This window comes from Brachycentrus maculatus, unplaced genomic scaffold, assembly GCF_059751285.1.
Source record: "Brachycentrus maculatus isolate JH-2025_06_01 unplaced genomic scaffold, ASM5975128v1 h1tg000141l, whole genome shotgun sequence".
NCBI classification, from domain to species: domain Eukaryota; kingdom Metazoa; phylum Arthropoda; class Insecta; order Trichoptera; family Brachycentridae; genus Brachycentrus; species Brachycentrus maculatus.
This window is the reverse complement of record NW_028280894.1, coordinates 95689-119146: the sequence shown is the minus strand read 5'-3', so window position 1 is coordinate 119146 and position 23458 is coordinate 95689. Positions and strand designations below refer to the sequence as shown.

Sequence of the window (23458 nt, the reverse complement as noted above, 5' to 3'; positions counted from 1 at the left end):
TTCGGCAATCCCCGATCCGACCCCCGTGCCCTCGCGAATTCCCCCCTGTGGGGCGCCAAACCTCACACTTTAGACTGTTGATAGGTGCGGTGTGACTTCTGCAGCGCTTCGCTTCTGGGGGCGTAAGTCCCAGAAGTTCTGAAGTCCTGCGGCGAGAGGTGAGAATATTTACTAGTAAATATTCTATCAAAATCCGATTCCGATGCGTAGGTCGAGGTGTGTACTGGTTCGTAGTCCGTGGTCGTAGCGATGAGTCAAGTCCAGGGGGGAGAATCCAGTAGAGTAGCGAAGGGTAGAGCGAGCGGAGAAATAAAACACCAAGTTCAGTCGTCCAGGATGGAATGATTTATTTTACAAAGGATACATACATTTATACCCATACGGAGCTAATCTGCCGGGCTAGTCCCCCTATTGCCTACGTGCGCGGCCCCCACCACTTTTCTGCTGGGTTCCCGTTGGCCCCAGCGTAAGTAGTGGGAGCCACGCCCCCTTTCCCCGCTCAGTCTGGCGGGTTTCAATATGGGGACAGCTGCTCGGACAGAGTCGCTCCGTTTTATTATCACAATACAAAATATACTAAATATATCCTAAAATGTGGTCCTTTTTCGGACCTTATTTCGTCTGGTCCGTTACACTCCCCCCGATGCCGCGTCGCGAAGTCGTCGGGGCATCTTTTTCTTCTGCAGGACCATCAGCGGGGGGATCACTCCGCAGCAGTGGGATGAGTCGTACAGCGGGGCGCACGTACTCTCCGGTTGCCGTGGTGACTCGCGCCGTCCGGACCTGGCCATCCGCTGCAAGGCGCGTTCCCGTTATTCTTCCCTTGGGCCAGTGGTTGCGCGGTGAGGCTGGGTCGGCGATGACGACCACGTCGCCGACCTGTAGTGGTTCCGCCCGCTCGAGCCACTTCCGCCTCTGCGCCATCGTTGGGAGGAACTCGCCCAGCCAGCGTCTCCAAAATTTATCTGCTAGCTGCTGGGCTATCCTCCACTGCTTCCTTAGACACACCGTCTCGGCGTCCTTCGGGTAGAAGGCTAGGTGTGCTCGTTCGCCTGCAGATCCGATCAGAAAGTGGTTCGGCGTCAGCGGGGTCTCATCTTTTGGGTCCACTGACACATGACTCAGTGGACGGCTATTCACGCTGAACTCCGCTTCCGCGAACGCTGTCTGCAATGTTTCTTCCCTCGGGGCCTGTTCCCGAAGTACGGCCGTTAGTGCCACTTTCACTGAGCGCACTAACCGCTCCCATGCACCACCCATATGTGGTGAGGACGGTGGAATGAATTCCCACCGTATCTGCATGTTGGCCAGTTCTGCATGTAGTCTGGAGTTGGCGTGGAGGTCCGCTATTGCCTCCCGCATCTCTTTATCGGCGCCGTGGAAGTTCGTACCGTTGTCGGAGTGTATCACCCTCGGCTGGCCCCTTCTGGCGGTCATCCTCCTTATGGCCTGGATAGCCGCGTCACTCGTCAGGGACGATGCCAGCTCGAGGTGCACCGCTCTCGTTGTCATGCACGTGAACAACACTCCGTACCTTTTCTCCCGGCGCCGCCCAATTGTTACCCACATCGGACCAAAATAGTCGAGCCCGCAATGTGTGAATGCTCTCATGTGGCTGGCGACTCTCGCCGGCGGTATCTGTCCCATCTGCGGGATGTTGGCCCGCCCTCGGCGCAATTTGCATGTCACGCACTTATGACCAATGCTTCTCAGGACTCTCCTCAGCTTTATGACGTAGAAGTTTTGCCGAACGTCGCTGAGGACTCTCTCTATCCCAGGGTGTCCTGCCCTCTTGTGATAGTCCTCCAAAAGGAGTTTTGTGTAGTAGTGGGTGCCGTCCAGAATTACCGGCACCCTCTGGCCTTCTGTGGCCCCTATGTATTGAAGACGCGTTCCCATTTTGATCACGTCCCGTTCGTCCATGCGATGCGCCGCGTAACGAAGATCCCTGTGATCTCCCGGCAGCATCCCAGGTGGGTCGGACCACAACTCCGACCGCTCGATGTGTTGACCTGGCATCTCCAGCCAGTCAAAGCGATGCGCCGCGCCAGAATCTAGGTGGCTCCACGGCAGCATCGGCGGGCAGGACTGCAATTCCGGTGCAAGATGCGCCTCGCGAAGATCCATATGATCTCCCGGCAGCATCCCGGGTGGGCCGGACAACAATTCCGGCCGGTCGAGAAGATGCGCCTCGCGAAGATCCATATTATCTCCCGGCAGCATCCCAGGTGGGCCGGACAACAATTCCGACTTCTCAACGTGTTGACCGGGCATCATCAGCCAGTCAAAGCGATGCGCCGCGCCAGAATCTAGGTGGCTCCACGGCAGCATCGGCGGACCGGACATCTCCGGTTCTGTGATTTGATGCGCCAAGCCACGATCCAGGTGGCCCCTCGGCAGCATCGGGGTGCCGGACAACTCCGGCCGGTTGGGGCGATGCGCCGCGCCAAGTTCCAGTTGGCTCCACGGCAGCATCCGAGTAGGGCCGGGCAGCTCCGGCCACTCAATATGTTGACCGGGCATCTCTAGCCGGTCAAGGCGATGCGCCGCGCCAGAGTACAGTTGGCTCCACGGCAGCATCCGAGTAGGGCCGGACATCTCCGGCGTGTCGTTATGATGAGCCGAGCCACGATCCAGGTGGCCTATCAGCGTCATCAGGGGGTCGGACAACAGCTCCGACCACTCAAGGCGATGCACCGCGCCACTAAACAGGTGGCCACGCGGTAGCATCGATGTGTCGGACAACAACTCCGACGTGTCGCTATGATGCGCCGCGCCACAATCCAAGCGGCTCCACGGCAGCATCGACGGTCCGGACTGCAATTCCGTCCGCTCAATATGTTGACCGGGCGTCCCTAGCCGGTCAAGGCGATGCGCCGCGCCAAAAATCAGATGGCTCCACGGCAGCATCCAAGTAGGGCCGGGCAGTCCCGGCCACTCAAAGCGATGCGCCGCGCCAAAAATCAGATGGCTCCACGGCAGCATCCAAGGTGGGTCGGACAACAATTCCGACCGCGGGACCAATTTGTAGAGGCGGCTGTGTGCTGGCAGCCGCTCCCCCCGTGCCAGGCTGTCTGTGATGCACATGGGCATCTCCGTAGCGTACCCTTTCTGAAGGTATGCTTCCATCTTCTCATGATAGGCTGCGGTAAGCTCTTTATTTCCTTTCAGCTTCCGTTCTCCGCCTTCTAGGCGGCTCAAAGCGTGTTGCCTGTTATCGGGCAACCACACGCCTTCTTCTTTCCACTGTTGTCCCATCTCCCAATGGCCATTTGGTAGGGGCTTCGATGTGGCTTGCATAATTGCTCGCACGTGCGTTATTTGCCTATCTTCACGCACGGCGCCAGTTACTCCTAAGGAGTCCACTGCGAAGTTCGATTTCACCAATTCTTCGATCTTCTTGCAGCATCCATTGTGGTGTCTTTCGGCGGTCGGATCTGGCACCACCAAACCGCTATCTCGGCCGCTCTTGCTGGCGGCCCGACTCGACACCGTATCACTTCGCTCGCGGGGATTTTGCCTTTCACTTGTAACCACGAGCGCTAAATTTTCGCCTTCCGGTGGACCGGCGACCTTTCCATGGGCTACCCAGCCCAGCAATGTCCTGGATCGCATAATCTCTTCGTCGTCGATGGTGACTTCTCGCGACACGATTATATCCGCATTGTTTTGACCGATTATCATCTTCGGTCTCACGTGTTTTACGATGTTCTCGTTGGAAATCCGCTTAATTTCCGTCCGCATACACGGCGCGCGGGGTAAATTCAAATTTCGTACGGTATTTGCACTGATAGCGTACGAGATTTCGCTATTTCCCTTTATCATCACTTGCACGCGTCGAGTGTCAACAGATTTACTGCTCCTATTTATCCCGCGGATCGAGATCGTATCACGGCGCCCGCGGGCGCCGACCCGATTGGCTATGGCATCGTCTATTAAGGTAATTGTAGAGCCTTCATCTAGTATGGCGTCGATCACTACACGACCCTTAGGCCCACTGATTTCCACTGGTATCACCTTTAATAGTACCAAATCGTTTGTTGCCATTACCCCTACGAACGCGTCGTTCGTAGGATTTCCGCCGGCGTAACTCGAACTACCGGCGGCGCTTGATTCTTGCGAAGCTTCGTGTAGGAGATTATGGTGTGAGGCTGTACACGAGCCGACACCACACTTCACTTTACTCCTACACTGGGGCATGCGATGTCTACCGTCCAGGCACCGGTAGCACAGCCCCTTCTCTCTCGCGAATTCCCTCCGAGCCGCTGTCTCCATTTTAGCGAACTCGGAGCAAGCGTTTATCTTGTGTCCTCCGCGGCCGCACTTAGCGCACTTCCTCTCCGCGGACGGACGCGATTCCGTCATGAACACTGTTTCCTTTCCACGCGTAGATTTCACCGCCTTCACCGGTTCCAAAGCGCCACATTCCGCGGCATTGTCCGCGAATCCCATCATCCAGTCTGCAAAGTCGGCAATCTTTGGTATCGCTTTTACACTTGCGCGATCGCGGACCCACATGGCGCGGAGCACCGGCCCGAGCTTCGACACAAGCTCACCGAGGGCGCCCGGCATTTCTACGTATCTACTTTTCGCGTTCGCGATCGTCACTTTCACATTTCTGACCGTCAGTGCATAGTCCACTATCTGGTCCATAGATGAATCGTTTGTCAATCGCGGAAACTTTCTCACTTGTTCAAACACTGCGTTTACCAACACTTCGGGCCGACCGAACTGCTTTTCGAGGGCGGCCATTATCTCTGCGACGTTCTTGGATTTCACCATCAATGCTTCGACTGCATCCCGGGCGCGCCCCTTCAGCGCGATCCGTAGGCGAAGCAAATTCTCGGGGTCTGAGAATCCACATAATTCCGTAGAATCCAAGAAGTAGTCGTAGAATGACGGCCAGTCAACTGGGTTGCCGGCAAACTCCGGCAGCGCCTTTCCCGCACTCTGGCGCGCAAACATAGCGCTGATGCGGGGGTCCTCGTCCTTTCTTGTTCGGTCCCTTTCACGGCGCACCGTCGAGTCATCGCGTGTACCCGTGCGCGGTTCTGCACGGCCATGTTGCTCGACCCATCTCTTTGTAGTGCGGCGTGTAGTGTCTTCATTGGCCGCCGCATCCATATCCTCTGCGGCGGAGCGCACGCTCAAGGCGCGCGGTTGTGCATCATCCTGCCGAGATGCACCCGTGATTCCATTCTGCGACGTCTCCGAGGGGGCCCGCGCTCCATACTGCGCGGGATACGGTTGCCGCGACGTCCCCGGGCCAGCCTGCGCTCCACTTTGCGCGGGCTCCGGCTGTGTCGTCGCTTTCACCGTCAAGAGAGCCATCAGCTGGCTCATCTGCTTCCGATGTTCTTCTCTTTCGCGCCGCATTTCAGCTCGCAGGTTCCGAATGGTGTCTTCGGTTCCTTTGGAGCTTTCGTGAGAGCGCGTCTCTCCATGCAGCGTGTTGTCCGCTTCCGAATCCACATCCGAAGCGGGGGCCTCGGGCTCCGAGGCGGGTCTCATTGGCTGCTCCTCGGCGTTCCTCCCAGAGCGTAGGGAGGCCGGCATCGTAGTAGCGCAGGATCAGGGTGGGCCAGCTTGTAGAAGATCACGATCCGGCTCGAAGGACCAAAAATGTGGGGCGCCAAACCTCACACTTTAGACTGTTGATAGGTGCGGTGTGACTTCTGCAGCGCTTCGCTTCTGGGGGCGTAAGTCCCAGAAGTTCTGAAGTCCTGCGGCGAGAGGTGAGAATATTTACTAGTAAATATTCTATCAAAATCCGATTCCGATGCGTAGGTCGAGGTGTGTACTGGTTCGTAGTCCGTGGTCGTAGCGATGAGTCAAGTCCAGGGGGGAGAATCCAGTAGAGTAGCGAAGGGTAGAGCGAGCGGAGAAATAAAACACCAAGTTCAGTCGTCCAGGATGGAATGATTTATTTTACAAAGGATACATACATTTATACCCATACGGAGCTAATCTGCCGGGCTAGTCCCCCTATTGCCTACGTGCGCGGCCCCCACCACTTTTCTGCTGGGTTCCCGTTGGCCCCAGCGTAAGTAGTGGGAGCCACGCCCCCTTTCCCCGCTCAGTCTGGCGGGTTTCAATATGGGGACAGCTGCTCGGACAGAGTCGCTCCGTTTTATTATCACAATACAAAATATACTAAATATATCCTAAAATGTGGTCCTTTTTCGGACCTTATTTCGTCTGGTCCGTTACACCCCCATTGTCCTCCACAAAAAGGACAACTGGAGCGCCCTCGCAAAGTCAATGGAGACCCGTGGAATTGACTTCACGGCAAAAAACAGGGGCGAAAACCTCTGGGTCTTCGTAAAAACACCGCGTGACCACCATAAGGTCACAAAGATGATGATGGAGCAGAATGTAGACCATCACTCTTTCCGTCTTCCCGGCGAAAAGCCGCTGAAGATTGTCCTGCGCGGAATACCCGAAACGGTAGAAGCGCAGGACGTAGTAAACGAATTGGCCTCGAAGTACGAGGTCATATCCGTACACCGGATGAGAACGGGCGGCAACCGCAAGCCGATCCCGCTCATGCTCGTGAACCTGAGGCACACCGATGCCTCCAAGAAGATCTTCACGGATCTTCAAACAATCCTGCACCTAAGGATCAACGTCGAGAGACTACGCTCCCGCCCCCGTATGGGCCAGTGTTTTAAATGCCAAACATACGGACACTCAGCGTCGTGCTGCAACGCCCAGCCGCGCTGTGTAAAATGCGGAGCCGGACACGCTTCCGCCGCATGCAAGAAACCGCGCGAAACGCCGGCGAAATGCGCCCTGTGCGACGGCCCGCACACGGCAAACTACAAAGGCTGCCCCGCCAAACCCACCCCAAAACCGGCTCAGAGGCGTGAACACCGCCAAACACGCGGCCAAACTCTCACCACCCCCCGACCTACCACCACCCACACCACCCCCAGACCCACCCAACCCTCTCCCCAATCATACTACTGTCCCCCGCACCCCTCTCCCCCCGTACCGCAATGGCCCGCACCCGCTTACGCGACGCACCTCAGGGACCCGCGTCCCCAACACCCGCGCCCCCAACCCCCGCGTCCCCAACCCGCGTCCGCCGACACACGCACCGCCCGTCACCCCGCCCCCCCTCCACTGGAGGCGCTCACAGCTGCAGCGCAACAGCTAGCGACCTTCATGGCTTCAGCATCTGAGATGTTGAACCACATCAACGCGCTAATCACGGCTAGCCATGGCTAGAAAAACTTTCAACCCGGAAGCCCTTCAGGCAGCGTTCTGGAACGCTAACGGTCAAGTGAAGGCCCATAAGACAGAAATCACCGAATTTCTGTCCGAGTACAACCTAGACGTCCTGCTCATAAATGAATCATGGCTCAAACCCAGCGACAAAATTAGCTTTCCCAACTACGTCACGTATCGTACCGATCGCACGCACACCCGAGGAGGTGGCACCGCGATAATAATAAAGAATTCGATCGACCATTGCCACTTCGACTCCGCGACTAACGACAATATTGAAACCACCGCGGTCGTCATAAGTACAAAAAACTCCGGACCACTCAAACTCGTAGCCGCCTACAGCCCGCCGAAAAGGCACCTCATCGCGGAGGACCTGGACAAAGTGTTCACCGACGACACTCCGACAATCCTCGCAGGAGACCTGAATGCTAAGCACGCCTCCTGGCACAGTAGATTCAACAATCAAAAAGGTAGGAGTTTGTTCGACTACTCGATCCACTCCTCGGTCGTCGTAGACGCACCGGACGTCCCGACGCTGTACCCGCATAACGGTAACCCCGACGTCATAGACATAATCGTCATGTCTAACTCGACTCACGCGTATAGCATGCAAGTGCTAAGCGAGCTCTCGTCGGACCACAACCCCGTGCTCCTCTACCTCTCCGACGGAACCTTACCCTCCGACCCCGTCGGACTGAATAGGAAGAAAGTTTCTTGGACGAAACTTCCCCGCCTATTCGAATCCATCACGATCCCCACTTCCATCCCCGACGAAGCGAGCTTAAACACGGCCGTCTCCACCCTCGTGTGTCAAATCAAAGAGGCTACCGCTGCAGCCACGGTCGAAGTCCAAATCGACAAATACCGTCCCGACCTCCCGGACGATCTGAAAAGCATCATAAGGGAGAAGAACAAAGCACGCGCCGACTGGCAAAAATACCGCGACCCGACCGACCGCAGGCGCATGAACCGACTCGCAGCACAAGCTAAAAGAGCCTTAAGCGACTTTCGCAACGATCGATGGCACGACTTCATCTCATCCCTAGACGAGGACCGCAACGCCTTCTGGAAAATTACAAAGTCCCTAAAAAGACCTAAAACGCGAATTTCCCCATTAAACGGCCCCAACGGACCAGTCTATTCCGCTGCGGAAAAGGCAGAAGCCTTCGCGGATAGCCTAGAAGCCCAGTTCACCCCGAACACCACCCACGACGATCCCTCGTTCGTCGACGAGGTTAACTTCCACGTAGAGAGACTCTTAAACTCACTCCCAGAAGGCCCCGCGATTAAATTCACCACCCCGCGCGAGGTCCAATCCATAATATCACGTCTCGAAAATAAAAAAGCTCCCGGCCCGGACGCCATTTCGAACAAAGTCCTCAAACACATTCCCCCTAAGGGAATCTGCGCAATAACAGCCATCTCAAACGCCTCATTACGTCTCCGTAAATTCCCCGCCGCATTCAAACAAGCCGACGTCATCTTGATCCCCAAACCGGGGAAGGACCCACTCGACGCGCAAAACCACCGCCCGATCAGTCTACTTCCGTGTCTCTCGAAAGTATTGGAGAAAATCATCCTCAAACGGTTGAAGGATACAGTCTCGGAAAAATCGATAATTCCGGACACGCAGCACGGCTTCAGAGCTAACCACTCTACGCTGCACCAATTACTTCGCGTGGTAGAGCAGATAACCAACGGTTTCAATACGCGCAAACACACGGCAGTGTTATCTCTAGACGTCAGTAAGGCTTTCGACAGAGTATGGCACACCGGCCTGCTATACAAAATGGACACGTTCGGAATACCCCGTTCGACCATCCAGCTGATTGCTAATTATCTAGCAAATCGCACGTTCAGAATAAAATTGAATGCGCACTTCTCGACTGAACGCCCCATCAGAGCGGGAGTCCCACAAGGCTCACTGCTAGGACCGATCCTATACAACGTATACTCGAGCGACATACCGGCTGCGCTCGACTACAACACTCAGATCGCGCAGTTCGCCGACGACACGGCAATCATGTCGAGCTCGCTGAGCGCCCTCCTGGCAAAGGAGAGAGTTCAAAAACAATGCGACGCCCTGGAAAAATGGTGCAAACAATGGCGAGTTACCATAAATCCGAGTAAAAGTGTGACCACACTTTTCACTCGCAGGAGACCGCGAACTCCTCCAAACATAACGATGTTCGGGCAATCCATCCCGTGGTCCGGATCCGTTAAATATCTCGGAGTCACGCTCGACTCCAAGCTGACGTGGAAACGTCACATCGAAAGTAAAGTCAACTCTGCCTCCGGGGTCCTGTCGGCCCTCTACCCGATGCTCGGGAGAAACAGCAAACTCTCGATCGACAACAAGTTGCTTATCTATAAAACGGTCATCCGTCCCATCTTAACATACGCCGCCCCCGTCTGGGGATACGCGGCCAGAACACACCTAAGCAAATTACAAGTCTTCCAGAACAAAGTGCTCCGCACTGCGTTGAAAGCCCCCTTCTGGACGAGAATCTCTCAACTCCACAGAGAGTCCGACGTACCCCGCGTAAATAAGTACATAACCGCGCTATCGGAGCGCTTCTATGGCGGACTAGCCGCACACGCCAACCCCACAATAAACTCACTCGCGAAGTACGAGCTTCACTCGTACCGTCGCTACAAAAGACCGAAAGAGGTCCTCCTCCCCTCCCAGTAACCATCCCGCAGCACTCTGCGTATTTTTCTAACCCCTTCATAGGTTTTAACCTATAACCCATTAAATTCATTCAGTAAAATCAAAATTTTATAACCCGATGAAGGAGTAGGGGGTCATGTCGACCCGGTACTCTATGAGCCATTAGATTCAAGTCAAGTCAAGTTTGCGCCACGCACACCGCACAGTACAGACAGTCCACCGCGACTCCTCTGCTCCACTCTACGCCGCATCTATTCCGAGATAAGAAGAGACAATGCCGCCCAAGACGAGCGGAAAGGCAGCCAAGAAGTCGGGCAAGGCCCAGAAGAACATCTCCAAGGGGGACAAGAAGAAGTCGAAGCGCAGGAGGAAGGAGAGCTACGCCATCTACATCTACAAGGTGCTCAAGCAGGTGCATCCCGACACCGGAATCTCCAGTAAGGCGATGAGCATCATGAACAGCTTCGTGAACGACATCTTCGAGCGCATCGCCGCCGAGGCGTCCCGTCTCGCCCACTACAACAAGAGGTCGACGATCACCAGCAGGGAGATCCAGACCGCCGTCAGGCTGCTGCTGCCCGGGGAGCTGGCCAAGCACGCCGTCAGCGAGGGCACCAAGGCCGTCACCAAGTACACCAGCTCCAAGTAGGCGCCAGCGCCAGCGCCAGCGCGTTGAAACACGACGCGACACGCACACGGACGCGCGATATTCGTCTGCACCGAATATTGTAATCTATACACACCGACATCGTCATCATCATAATAATCATCGACATCAACAGCGCCGTCGTCGTCTACGTTAAACCATCTAATACAGCGCAATTAACAAAGGTCCTTATCAGGACCACCACACGAATAATCCAAATACTTACTGCAAATATATTATACTATAGACAGATGTGTGTGTAAATAATAACTACGATAATAGAACGAGAAGCGCAACAGTGATAAGCGCCCCGTAACGGATCGCGCAACCGGCCGCGCCGCGGTGCGCGGCGATTGCCTATCGCACGATTAGCCGGGCGTCCGATCAAAATTGTCCTTTTTTTATATAAAAAATCATATACGTACGCATGTATATTATATATATACACATTTTTTTCTCCTTCTTTTTATTTGGCCGTTGTTTCGGTTGCAAAATTGCTGTCACCTTTCGCAGTTTTTTGTTTTTGGTTTTTTTTTTTTCCCCGAGCGGAACTGCTGTGATTTTTTTTTGAGTTCTCTCTGGTCGTAACAGCTGTCACCTTCTTCTTCTTCTTCAGTTTTAGGGCGAAACAGCTGTCACCCTTTTCAGGCGAAACAGCTGTCACCCTTTTGCTGTCACTTTCATTTCTTTTATGTTTTTTTTTTTTTGACTCCCAAATTTGCGTCGCGTATTATGATATGTACATTTATATAAACATGAATACAATTCAGGAAAGGATAGAGAGAGAGAGCGAGAGTGAAAAAAAATCAATGATTTCTACGTACTATCATCGTGTGCGGATACTCCGCTCCCTTGCGGTTCTCGAAGCCGTACGATTCTATCATACTATCGTACGTACGGTGCCATATCCTCGAGGGCCTCTTCGACATGTCACCTTACCTAGTCATTTTTTTTTTTTTTTTTTTTCCCCCTTTCCTTCGCTTCTTCTTCATTCTTTATGCATACTAATATACACCTGACAACTATTCTCATTACAAATACCATTTCCGATCACCTACCGAACTCGCCCCGACATTCGACATACATACATACACATCTTCAACAGTAGATACACGTTTTTATTTTTCATATTTCATTTAATACATATTCCTATTATCACATATTGTTATTATTGTTCTTCTTCACGCGTATCATCGTCATCGTCGTCATCGTCGGTCGTACGCACCGCTACGGCGACACGAATCATCATCATCGTCGCATCTCACCCGATTATATATCATCATCATCCCGATTTCGATTTTTTTTTTTTTTTTTTTTTTTTTTATAAGTCGATGACGTTTCACTTTTTACAGAACGAGCCTACTACTGCGCGCGGAGCTCGCGTCATTTTGCACGTAGACCGGAATCATTCATACTTATTATCGGTCTGTTTTATTCGTTCTTTCTTTTCTATTCATCTACTTCTATCATTCTCCCAACTCCTCTTTTTCCTTTCTTTATTTATATTTTTTCTAACTTCTATTCTTCTTTCTTTCACTTACGCCTTCCGATGATTCTACTACTACTACTACTACTACTATCCATCCCATTCGTGATACGATTCCTCGCAAACGACGGATCGTTATTATATTAATGTATTTTTTTTTTTTTTTAATTCTATTCTTTTCTTCTATCTTTTCGCGTCTCACTCGTTCGACATGTAATCCTACGATAGCCGTTAGTAGATCGATCAATCGTTATAATTCACTAGATAATATTCGCTCCCGACCCGGAGGCAGGTCTCTCTCTCGGCCCGGACGCTCTCCGGCGGTCCGTCGGCGTTCGCGTGTGTTACGTCCGGCCGCTTCGGGGGGCCCTCGCTCCGCCACCGGAGGCCCTCCGCGGCCGGCGGACGTCTCGGACCCGGGGCCGGGTCCTGCCCGACGGGGGCGGCGCGCGCCCGGGCCGCCAGCTCGCCGGGGAGACGCATTCGCGGCCGGCTTTCGGCCGCCCAACGCTGCCGCCCTGCAGCTTTTGCGCCTCTAAACGTCCGCCGCGCCGCGGCCCGGCCCCCGGGCCGGCCGACCCGGCCGCCGGCCGACGGCGGGACCTCCCGGCCGCGGGACCCGCCGCGCTCCGCGTCCCCGGGCGGATCCGTTCGGCCGCCAGGGCGGTTTTCGTCCGGCCGCCTAAGCATAAATGACAACACTTTTCATCGGCAAAATCGACAAGCGCGCACCGACCGTCCGCGACACGGTATAAATTTTTACCGACAGGCGAGAACGAGCGCCGTCTGACGACAAATACGGGAACTAATCGTCCCCCCGCAACCGCTCTACGCTCGCTACAGAACGCAACGCAACAAGACTCGCAAGATGGCAGACACAGCAGCACCCGCGGCCGCCTCCCCCCTGCCGGCGACTCCGGCCAAGAAGGCGAAAGCGTCCGCCGCCGCCGCCTCCAAGAAGCCGAAGGCGAAGCCCTCGCACCCGAAGACGTCCGAGATGGTGAACAACGCCATCAAGGAGCTGAAGGAGCGCGGCGGCTCCTCCCTGCAGGCCATCAAGAAGTACATCTCGGCCAACTACAAGGTCGACGCGGACAAGCTGGCCCCGTTCATCAAGAAGTACCTCAAGGGGGCCGTCGAATCCGGCGCCCTGGTGCAGACGAAGGGCAAGGGAGCGTCCGGTTCGTTCAAGCTGGAGGCGAGCAAGGCGAAGGCGTCGGCCGGCGGGGCCAAGAAGAAGAGCAAGCCCGCCGCGTCCGCCGCTTCCAAGAAGCGCGCCGCCCCCGCCAAGGAGAAGAAGCCGGCCGCGGAGAAGTCATCCGCCGCCGCCGCCGCCGCGAAGAAGAAGCCCGCCAAGAAGGCGGCCGCGGCTCCCGCCAAGGCGAAGAAGGCCGCCGCCTCCCCGGCAGCCAAGAAGGCGGCCGCGAAGAAGGCCGCCCCCGCCAAGGCGAAGAGCCCGACCAAGGCGAAGAAGACCGCCAAGCCGCCCACCAAGAAGCCCAAGGCGCCGAAGCCCAAGAAGGCCGCCGCCCCGAAGGCCAAGCCCGCGGCAAAGAAGGCCGCCCCGAAGAAGTAGGGGTGGAGTCGTCTTTGTCGTCGTCGCCGCAGCAGCCGCCGTTGCATATTGTCATATTGCACAGATCACGCAGAAGAGTCAAAAAGCCCTTGTCAGGGCTACCAAACGATTCACACACACACCTATTCGGAACACGCTCAGTCGTCTTTCGTGACTTTCGTGAATTTTCATTATTATTTATTTTCATCGAAATGGGATGATTTATTAAATATCTCTCGTATACCATATACGAACTACATGCACTCCCATGCCACACGAGCGTTCACACTCCGGCCTAGAATATTTCGCTCGACAGTCATTAGTCAGCGGACGTTGCGTCATAATATAAAATATAATATATATCGATACAAAGTACAACAGTTTTTGAAAGAAAAGGCAACGCCGCGCGCGCCACCTGCAAAACTATTCACACAAACGCATCCGGATCACGCGTAGTCGGATCGTTGTCACGTGAATATGGGATGACCTACTATTAATCTCTCTCTCCTTGTATACGCGTACACTCCCACGACACGTGATTGTTTCCGGCCTGGAATCTTTCACTCGAGAGTGATTAGCGACGTTACTTACGCCCACAATATACATACATTGTATAAGTAAGTAAACTAAGTTTGAGTTCTCTCTGGTCGTAACAGCTGTCACCGTTTCCAGGCGAAACAGCTGTCACCCTTTTGCTGTCACTCTCATTTCTTTTATGTTTTTTTTTATTAAGACTCCCAAATTTGCGTCGCGTATTATAATATGTACATTTATATAAACATGAATACAATTCAGGAAAGGATAGAGAGAGAGAGCGAGAGTGAAAAAAAAATCAATGATTTGTACGCACTATCATCGTGTGCGGATACCCCGCTCCCTTGCGGTTCTCGAAGCCGTACGAGAGAGAAAAAAGAAAGAAATAAAGCAAAGCTCTATCCATCCACGTAGGTAATTGTATTGTGTTATTTAAATTTCGAAAAGCGAAAAACGGTTACGACATGGGTCGGTCAGGCAGTTGTTGGCCCTGAGAAGGGCCGTTTTTTGTTTTCAAATCGCATTCACATCGCGCGTAGCAGCGCGGTGCGGTGGTGGCGGTGGCGTGCGGGCGTCGGGACGGCCGGGGCGAATGTATCTCGCGCTGCGTGCGGTGCGGTGAAGAGCGGTGAAGAGCGGTGAAGAGCGGCGAAGATCGGCGACTTAACCTCCGAAACCGTACAGGGTGCGGCCCTGGCGCTTCAGGGCGTAGACGACGTCCATGGCGGTGACGGTCTTCCTCTTGGCGTGCTCGGTGTAGGTGACCGCGTCCCTGATCACGTTCTCGAGGAACACCTTCAGGACGCCGCGCGTCTCCTCGTAGATGAGACCGGAGATGCGCTTGACGCCGCCTCGGCGGGCCAGACGGCGGATGGCCGGCTTCGTGATGCCCTGGATGTTATCGCGGAGGACTTTCCTGTGTCGCTTGGCGCCTCCTTTCCCCAGACCTTTTCCTCCCTTTCCGCGACCGGTCATCTTCTCTGCGTGTGGTCTTCTTTTCGGTTACAGTAGTCGCTGCTCGCACGGTGCTCTACCGTGCGTGTGTAGGATTCGTGTGGCGTTTTTCGCCGGCCGGGGCCGCTTTTATGCACCAGACGTGCGCCCGCGTCTCCCCTCGCCGCCGAGCGATCCGACAGCTACGACGACACGCGCGCCGTCTCACTCTCGCGCGCGAGCAGCGAGGGCGAGAGGCGAGAGGATCGGCGCGACTCGGTATCGCGTCACGCGAATATATGTCTCAGTTTGTTATATGCATAACATTATTCCAGGCTAGGTTTTGAGTGTTTTTCGTAATTTTTCTGCATGCACATTTCTCCGGGGAGGATGCGATTGTTTCTCCACTCTATCTCCCGTCTCGCTTCACCGTCGAGCCCGTCCCGTCCCGTCCCGTCCCGTCCCGTCCCGTCCCGTCCCGTCCCCTCCGTCCCGCCCGACCGCCCGGCGGTTGGGAATATTCGAATCGGCCAATGGCGTCGGCCCATCCCCCCCCACGGGGGAGACGGTATTTTCGATAAATATGACGCGCCCGGGAAATTTTTCCGAATAGAGAGAAGAATCCTACTCAGCTACAGCCATGGCACGTACGAAGCAGACCGCTCGCAAGTCCACCGGGGGCAAGGCGCCCAGGAAGCAGCTGGCCACGAAGGCGGCCCGCAAGAGCGCCCCGGCCACCGGCGGCGTGAAGAAGCCCCATCGCTACAGGCCCGGCACGGTCGCGCTCAGGGAGATCCGCCGCTACCAGAAGAGCACCGAGCTGCTGATCCGCAAGCTCCCCTTCCAGCGCCTGGTGCGCGAGATCGCCCAGGACTTCAAGACCGACCTCCGCTTCCAGAGCTCGGCCGTCATGGCCCTGCAGGAGGCGAGCGAGGCCTACCTGGTCGGCCTCTTCGAGGACACGAACCTGTGCGCGATCCACGCCAAGCGCGTCACCATCATGCCCAAGGACATCCAGCTGGCCAGGCGCATCCGAGGCGAGCGCGCCTAAGCGAGCTCTATGCGACGAGACGCGGCACGATTTTCGGTCGGTCGGTCGATCGGTCTGATTGACTAACACGCAGTACAGTGGTATCGGGCGGCCGTCACCTCGACCCGTTCCGATCGGTCGATCGATTCGAATAAAAATGGTCCTTTTCAGGACCGCATACACCTTAATCATCCACAATCGAATTCGCCAGCAGTATGATTTTGATACTCGTAGCAGTATGATTTCGATACTTGAGTAAAAAAAAAAAAAAAATATATATAATAATAATAATAATAATAATAACTTCCAATAAATTAATATGTATTTTACTCGCGAATCAATAGTAATTTTAAACATTCAAATCACGCAAGAGTACCGGAACGTACGATTTATTAATTTCATTATCGTCTCAGCGCTGAGATCATGTCGCATTTCGTTTTAATTACCTAACGTCCAAGCGCGACACGGCTCATCATGACCCTACTCAGGCTTTGACTCTTATTAATTTCATATATTTCACGAGTGAAAATTCTAAACAAAAACACTCGCCGAGATCATCTCGTATTGACACGCGTCGTAAGTTGCGTGCGCCGGGCGCTTTACCCATCGCGCATTCATTTACTTGCGATTTTTATTCATTTCATTATCAGTGTTTCTAGCATATCATATCGGTACTACCATACTATACCACAATTCAGGTCCGCGCACACGGACGGAACGGTCCTAGCGCGCTTCGGATATATTTCTTAAATGTACATAAATAATGAGAATAGTTATAAAATCAGCGAACGGGTAACGATTGGCAATAAATACATGTGGCGGTCCTGAAAAGGACCTTTGTGTACACTACTCTGCGAGATGATGATGAAACGGGCGGAGGAGTCCGGGGAGTAGAGAGAGAAGAGTGGAGGATGAGCGGGCGCAGAATCATCATTCTTACGCCTTCTTCTCGGTCTTCTTGGGCAGGAGCACGGCCTGGATGTTGGGCAGGACGCCTCCCTGGGCGATGGTCACCCCGGAGAGCAGCTTGTTCAGCTCCTCGTCGTTGCGAATGGCCAACTGAAGATGACGGGGGATGATCCTCGTCTTCTTGTTATCCCTGGCGGCGTTGCCGGCCAACTCCAGCACCTCGGCGGCCAGGTACTCCATGACGGCGGCCAGGTACACGGGCGCACCGGCGCCGACCCTCTCGGCGTAGTTGCCCTTCCTGAGCAGCCTGTGGATACGGCCGACGGGGAACTGCAGACCGGCGCGGTTCGAGCGGGACTTTGCCTTTCCCTTCACTTTGCCTCCCTTTCCGCGACCCGACATGGCGAGTGGTCGGAGATCTGAACTGGTTCTCTGCGATATGCGAAGCGAGGATGTGCGAGCTGGAGTGCGCGCACGTTGCGACCGTCGAGAGGTGAGTCAAGTCAAGTCAATGGCGAAAACGGGCGCACACACCTTATTTACGCCCTCCGCGAAGCGCACGCAGCGCCGCCGGGACCGGTCCCGCGGGGGGACCCTCCCCTGCCGCCGGCCCGGACGGCCCGACCGGCGGCCCTGGCTGGGTGCGCCGACCGAAGTGACAAAAACGGTCGATTTTTCAGTTTGCGCCACGCACACCGCACAGTACAGACAGTCCACCGCGACTCCTCTGCTCCACTCTACGCCGCATCTATTCCGAGATAAGAAGAGACAATGCCGCCCAAGACGAGCGGAAAGGCAGCCAAGAAGTCGGGCAAGGCCCAGAAGAACATCTCCAAGGGGGACAAGAAGAAGTCGAAGCGCAGGAGGAAGGAGAGCTACGCCATCTACATCTACAAGGTGCTCAAGCAGGTGCATCCCGACACCGGAATCTCCAGTAAGGCGATGAGCATCATGAACAGCTTCGTGAACGACATCTTCGAGCGCATCGCCGCCGAGGCGTCCCGTCTCGCCCACTACAACAAGAGGTCGACGATCACCAGCAGGGAGATCCAGACCGCCGTCAGGCTGCTGCTGCCCGGGGAGCTGGCCAAGCACGCCGTCAGCGAGGGCACCAAGGCCGTCACCAAGTACACCAGCTCCAAGTAGGCGCCAGCGCCAGCGCCAGCGCGTTGAAACACGACGCGACACGCACACGGACGCGCGATATTCGTCTGCACCGAATATTGTAATCTATACACACCGACATCGTCATCATCATAATAATCATCGACATCAACAGCGCCGTCGTCGTCTACGTTAAACCATCTAATACAGCGCAATTAACAAAGGTCCTTATCAGGACCACCACACGAATAATCCAAATACTTACTGCAAATATATTATACTATAGACAGATGTGTGTGTAAATAATAACTACGATAATAGAACGAGAAGCGCAACAGTGATAAGCGCCCCGTAACGGATCGCGCAACCGGCCGCGCCGCGGTGCGCGGCGATTGCCTATCGCACGATTAGCCGGGCGTCCGATCAAAATTGTCCTTTTTTTATATAAAAAATCATATACGTACGCATGTATATTATATATATACACATTTTTTTCTCCTTCTTTTTATTTGGCCGTTGTTTCGGTTGCAAAATTGCTGTCACCTTTCGCAGTTTTTTGTTTTTGGTTTTTTTTTTTTCCCCGAGCGGAACTGCTGTGATTTTTTTTTGAGTTCTCTCTGGTCGTAACAGCTGTCACCTTCTTCTTCTTCTTCAGTTTTAGGGCGAAACAGCTGTCACCCTTTTCAGGCGAAACAGCTGTCACCCTTTTGCTGTCACTTTCATTTCTTTTATGTTTTTTTTTTTTTGACTCCCAAATTTGCGTCGCGTATTATGATATGTACATTTATATAAACATGAATACAATTCAGGAAAGGATAGAGAGAGAGAGCGAGAGTGAAAAAAAATCAATGATTTCTACGTACTATCATCGTGTGCGGATACTCCGCTCCCTTGCGGTTCTCGAAGCCGTACGATTCTATCATACTATCGTACGTACGGTGCCATATCCTCGAGGGCCTCTTCGACATGTCACCTTACCTAGTCATTTTTTTTTTTTTTTTTTTTTCCCCCTTTCCTTCGCTTCTTCTTCATTCTTTATGCATACTAATATACACCTGACAACTATTCTCATTACAAATACCATTTCCGATCACCTACCGAACTCGCCCCGACATTCGACATACATACATACACATCTTCAACAGTAGATACACGTTTTTATTTTTCATATTTCATTTAATACATATTCCTATTATCACATATTGTTATTATTGTTCTTCTTCACGCGTATCATCGTCATCGTCGTCATCGTCGGTCGTACGCACCGCTACGGCGACACGAATCATCATCATCGTCGCATCTCACCCGATTATATATCATCATCATCCCGATTTCGATTTTTTTTTTTTTTTTTTTTTTTTTTATAAGTCGATGACGTTTCACTTTTTACAGAACGAGCCTACTACTGCGCGCGGAGCTCGCGTCATTTTGCACGTAGACCGGAATCATTCATACTTATTATCGGTCTGTTTTATTCGTTCTTTCTTTTCTATTCATCTACTTCTATCATTCTCCCAACTCCTCTTTTTCCTTTCTTTATTTATATTTTTTCTAACTTCTATTCTTCTTTCTTTCACTTACGCCTTCCGATGATTCTACTACTACTACTACTACTACTATCCATCCCATTCGTGATACGATTCCTCGCAAACGACGGATCGTTATTATATTAATGTATTTTTTTTTTTTTTTAATTCTATTCTTTTCTTCTATCTTTTCGCGTCTCACTCGTTCGACATGTAATCCTACGATAGCCGTTAGTAGATCGATCAATCGTTATAATTCACTAGATAATATTCGCTCCCGACCCGGAGGCAGGTCTCTCTCTCGGCCCGGACGCTCTCCGGCGGTCCGTCGGCGTTCGCGTGTGTTACGTCCGGCCGCTTCGGGGGGCCCTCGCTCCGCCACCGGAGGCCCTCCGCGGCCGGCGGACGTCTCGGACCCGGGGCCGGGTCCTGCCCGACGGGGGCGGCGCGCGCCCGGGCCGCCAGCTCGCCGGGGAGACTACGCCGCATCTATTCCGAGATAAGAAGAGACAATGCCGCCCAAGACGAGCGGAAAGGCAGCCAAGAAGTCGGGCAAGGCCCAGAAGAACATCTCCAAGGGGGACAAGAAGAAGTCGAAGCGCAGGAGGAAGGAGAGCTACGCCATCTACATCTACAAGGTGCTCAAGCAGGTGCATCCCGACACCGGAATCTCCAGTAAGGCGATGAGCATCATGAACAGCTTCGTGAACGACATCTTCGAGCGCATCGCCGCCGAGGCGTCCCGTCTCGCCCACTACAACAAGAGGTCGACGATCACCAGCAGGGAGATCCAGACCGCCGTCAGGCTGCTGCTGCCCGGGGAGCTGGCCAAGCACGCCGTCAGCGAGGGCACCAAGGCCGTCACCAAGTACACCAGCTCCAAGTAGGCGCCAGCGCCAGCGCCAGCGCGTTGAAACACGACGCGACACGCACACGGACGCGCGATATTCGTCTGCACCGAATATTGTAATCTATACACACCGACATCGTCATCATCATAATAATCATCGACATCAACAGCGCCGTCGTCGTCTACGTTAAACCATCTAATACAGCGCAATTAACAAAGGTCCTTATCAGGACCACCACACGAATAATCCAAATACTTACTGCAAATATATTATACTATAGACAGATGTGTGTGTAAATAATAACTACGATAATAGAACGAGAAGCGCAACAGTGATAAGCGCCCCGTAACGGATCGCGCAACCGGCCGCGCCGCGGTGCGCGGCGATTGCCTATCGCACGATTAGCCGGGCGTCCGATCAAAATTGTCCTTTTTTTATATAAAAAATCATATACGTACGCATGTATATTATATATATACACATTTTTTTCTCCTTCTTTTTATTTGGCCGTTGTTTCGGTTGCAAAATTGCTGTCACCTTTCGCAGTTTTTTGTTTTTGGTTTTTTTTTTTTCCCCGAGCGGAACTGCTGTGATTTTTTTTTGAGTTCTCTCTGGTCGTAACAGCTGTCACCTTCTTCTTCTTCTTCAGTTTTAGGGCGAAACAGCTGTCACCCTTTTCAGGCGAAACAGCTGTCACCCTTTTGCTGTCACTTTCATTTCTTTTATGTTTTTTTTTTTTTGACTCCCAAATTTGCGTCGCGTATTATGATATGTACATTTATATAAACATGAATACAATTCAGGAAAGGATAGAGAGAGAGAGCGAGAGTGAAAAAAAATCAATGATTTCTACGTACTATCATCGTGTGCGGATACTCCGCTCCCTTGCGGTTCTCGAAGCCGTACGATTCTATCATACTATCGTACGTACGGTGCCATATCCTCGAGGGCCTCTTCGACATGTCACCTTACCTAGTCATTTTTTTTTTTTTTTTTTTTTCCCCCTTTCCTTCGCTTCTTCTTCATTCTTTATGCATACTAATATACACCTGACAACTATTCTCATTACAAATACCATTTCCGATCACCTACCGAACTCGCCCCGACATTCGACATACATACATACACATCTTCAACAGTAGATACACGTTTTTATTTTTCATATTTCATTTAATACATATTCCTATTATCACATATTGTTATTATTGTTCTTCTTCACGCGTATCATCGTCATCGTCGTCATCGTCGGTCGTACGCACCGCTACGGCGACACGAATCATCATCATCGTCGCATCTCACCCGATTATATATCATCATCATCCCGATTTCGATTTTTTTTTTTTTTTTTTTTTTTTTTATAAGTCGATGACGTTTCACTTTTTACAGAACGAGCCTACTACTGCGCGCGGAGCTCGCGTCATTTTGCACGTAGACCGGAATCATTCATACTTATTATCGGTCTGTTTTATTCGTTCTTTCTTTTCTATTCATCTACTTCTATCATTCTCCCAACTCCTCTTTTTCCTTTCTTTATTTATATTTTTTCTAACTTCTATTCTTCTTTCTTTCACTTACGCCTTCCGATGATTCTACTACTACTACTACTACTACTATCCATCCCATTCGTGATACGATTCCTCGCAAACGACGGATCGTTATTATATTAATGTATTTTTTTTTTTTTTTAATTCTATTCTTTTCTTCTATCTTTTCGCGTCTCACTCGTTCGACATGTAATCCTACGATAGCCGTTAGTAGATCGATCAATCGTTATAATTCACTAGATAATATTCGCTCCCGACCCGGAGGCAGGTCTCTCTCTCGGCCCGGACGCTCTCCGGCGGTCCGTCGGCGTTCGCGTGTGTTACGTCCGGCCGCTTCGGGGGGCCCTCGCTCCGCCACCGGAGGCCCTCCGCGGCCGGCGGACGTCTCGGACCCGGGGCCGGGTCCTGCCCGACGGGGGCGGCGCGCGCCCGGGCCGCCAGCTCGCCGGGGAGACTACGCCGCATCTATTCCGAGATAAGAAGAGACAATGCCGCCCAAGACGAGCGGAAAGGCAGCCAAGAAGTCGGGCAAGGCCCAGAAGAACATCTCCAAGGGGGACAAGAAGAAGTCGAAGCGCAGGAGGAAGGAGAGCTACGCCATCTACATCTACAAGGTGCTCAAGCAGGTGCATCCCGACACCGGAATCTCCAGTAAGGCGATGAGCATCATGAACAGCTTCGTGAACGACATCTTCGAGCGCATCGCCGCCGAGGCGTCCCGTCTCGCCCACTACAACAAGAGGTCGACGATCACCAGCAGGGAGATCCAGACCGCCGTCAGGCTGCTGCTGCCCGGGGAGCTGGCCAAGCACGCCGTCAGCGAGGGCACCAAGGCCGTCACCAAGTACACCAGCTCCAAGTAGGCGCCAGCGCCAGCGCCAGCGCGTTGAAACACGACGCGACACGCACACGGACGCGCGATATTCGTCTGCACCGAATATTGTAATCTATACACACCGACATCGTCATCATCATAATAATCATCGACATCAACAGCGCCGTCGTCGTCTACGTTAAACCATCTAATACAGCGCAATTAACAAAGGTCCTTATCAGGACCACCACACGAATAATCCAAATACTTACTGCAAATATATTATACTATAGACAGATGTGTGTGTAAATAATAACTACGATAATAGAACGAGAAGCGCAACAGTGATAAGCGCCCCGTAACGGATCGCGCAACCGGCCGCGCCGCGGTGCGCGGCGATTGCCTATCGCACGATTAGCCGGGCGTCCGATCAAAATTGTCCTTTTTTTATATAAAAAATCATATACGTACGCATGTATATTATATATATACACATTTTTTTCTCCTTCTTTTTATTTGGCCGTTGTTTCGGTTGCAAAATTGCTGTCACCTTTCGCAGTTTTTTGTTTTTGGTTTTTTTTTTTTCCCCGAGCGGAACTGCTGTGATTTTTTTTTGAGTTCTCTC

The 23458-nt window shown here is 52.9% G+C and overlaps 9 protein-coding genes across 9 annotated transcripts; 6 read left to right on the top strand and 3 right to left on the bottom strand.

Moving 5' to 3' along the window:
* Positions 1-612: 612 nt before the first annotated feature.
* On the bottom strand, positions 613-5556 carry LOC148309055 (uncharacterized). The gene has a single exon (XM_088260694.1). The coding sequence runs from the start codon at positions 5554-5556 to the stop codon at positions 613-615; it is 4944 nt and encodes a 1647-aa protein (XP_088116820.1).
* Positions 5557-10175: 4619 nt separating this feature from the next.
* LOC148309054 (histone H2B) lies at positions 10176-10550 on the top strand. Its single transcript, XM_088260692.1, has one exon. It carries the CDS (start codon positions 10176-10178, stop codon positions 10548-10550), a length of 375 nt encoding a protein of 124 aa, XP_088116818.1.
* Positions 10551-12822: 2272 nt separating this feature from the next.
* Positions 12823-13715, top strand: LOC148309053 (uncharacterized). Its single transcript, XM_088260712.1, has one exon. It carries the CDS (start codon positions 12902-12904, stop codon positions 13607-13609), a length of 708 nt encoding a protein of 235 aa, XP_088116838.1. The 5' UTR covers positions 12823-12901; the 3' UTR covers positions 13610-13715.
* Positions 13716-14473: 758 nt separating this feature from the next.
* LOC148309052 (histone H4) lies at positions 14474-15178 on the bottom strand. The gene has a single exon (XM_088260720.1). It carries the CDS (start codon positions 15095-15097, stop codon positions 14786-14788), a length of 312 nt encoding a protein of 103 aa, XP_088116846.1. The 5' UTR covers positions 15098-15178; the 3' UTR covers positions 14474-14785.
* Positions 15179-15695: 517 nt separating this feature from the next.
* On the top strand, positions 15696-16106 carry LOC148309051 (histone H3). Its single transcript, XM_088260691.1, has one exon. It carries the CDS (start codon positions 15696-15698, stop codon positions 16104-16106), a length of 411 nt encoding a protein of 136 aa, XP_088116817.1.
* Positions 16107-17021: 915 nt separating this feature from the next.
* LOC148309050 (histone H2A) lies at positions 17022-17396 on the bottom strand. The gene has a single exon (XM_088260690.1). It carries the CDS (start codon positions 17394-17396, stop codon positions 17022-17024), a length of 375 nt encoding a protein of 124 aa, XP_088116816.1.
* A 369-nt stretch (positions 17397-17765) lies between these two features.
* On the top strand, positions 17766-18140 carry LOC148309049 (histone H2B). Its single transcript, XM_088260689.1, has one exon. It carries the CDS (start codon positions 17766-17768, stop codon positions 18138-18140), a length of 375 nt encoding a protein of 124 aa, XP_088116815.1.
* Positions 18141-20136: 1996 nt separating this feature from the next.
* LOC148309048 (histone H2B) lies at positions 20137-20511 on the top strand. The gene has a single exon (XM_088260688.1). The coding sequence runs from the start codon at positions 20137-20139 to the stop codon at positions 20509-20511; it is 375 nt and encodes a 124-aa protein (XP_088116814.1).
* A 1996-nt stretch (positions 20512-22507) lies between these two features.
* Positions 22508-22882, top strand: LOC148309047 (histone H2B). Its single transcript, XM_088260686.1, has one exon. It carries the CDS (start codon positions 22508-22510, stop codon positions 22880-22882), a length of 375 nt encoding a protein of 124 aa, XP_088116812.1.
* The last annotated feature ends 576 nt before the right edge of the window (positions 22883-23458 follow it).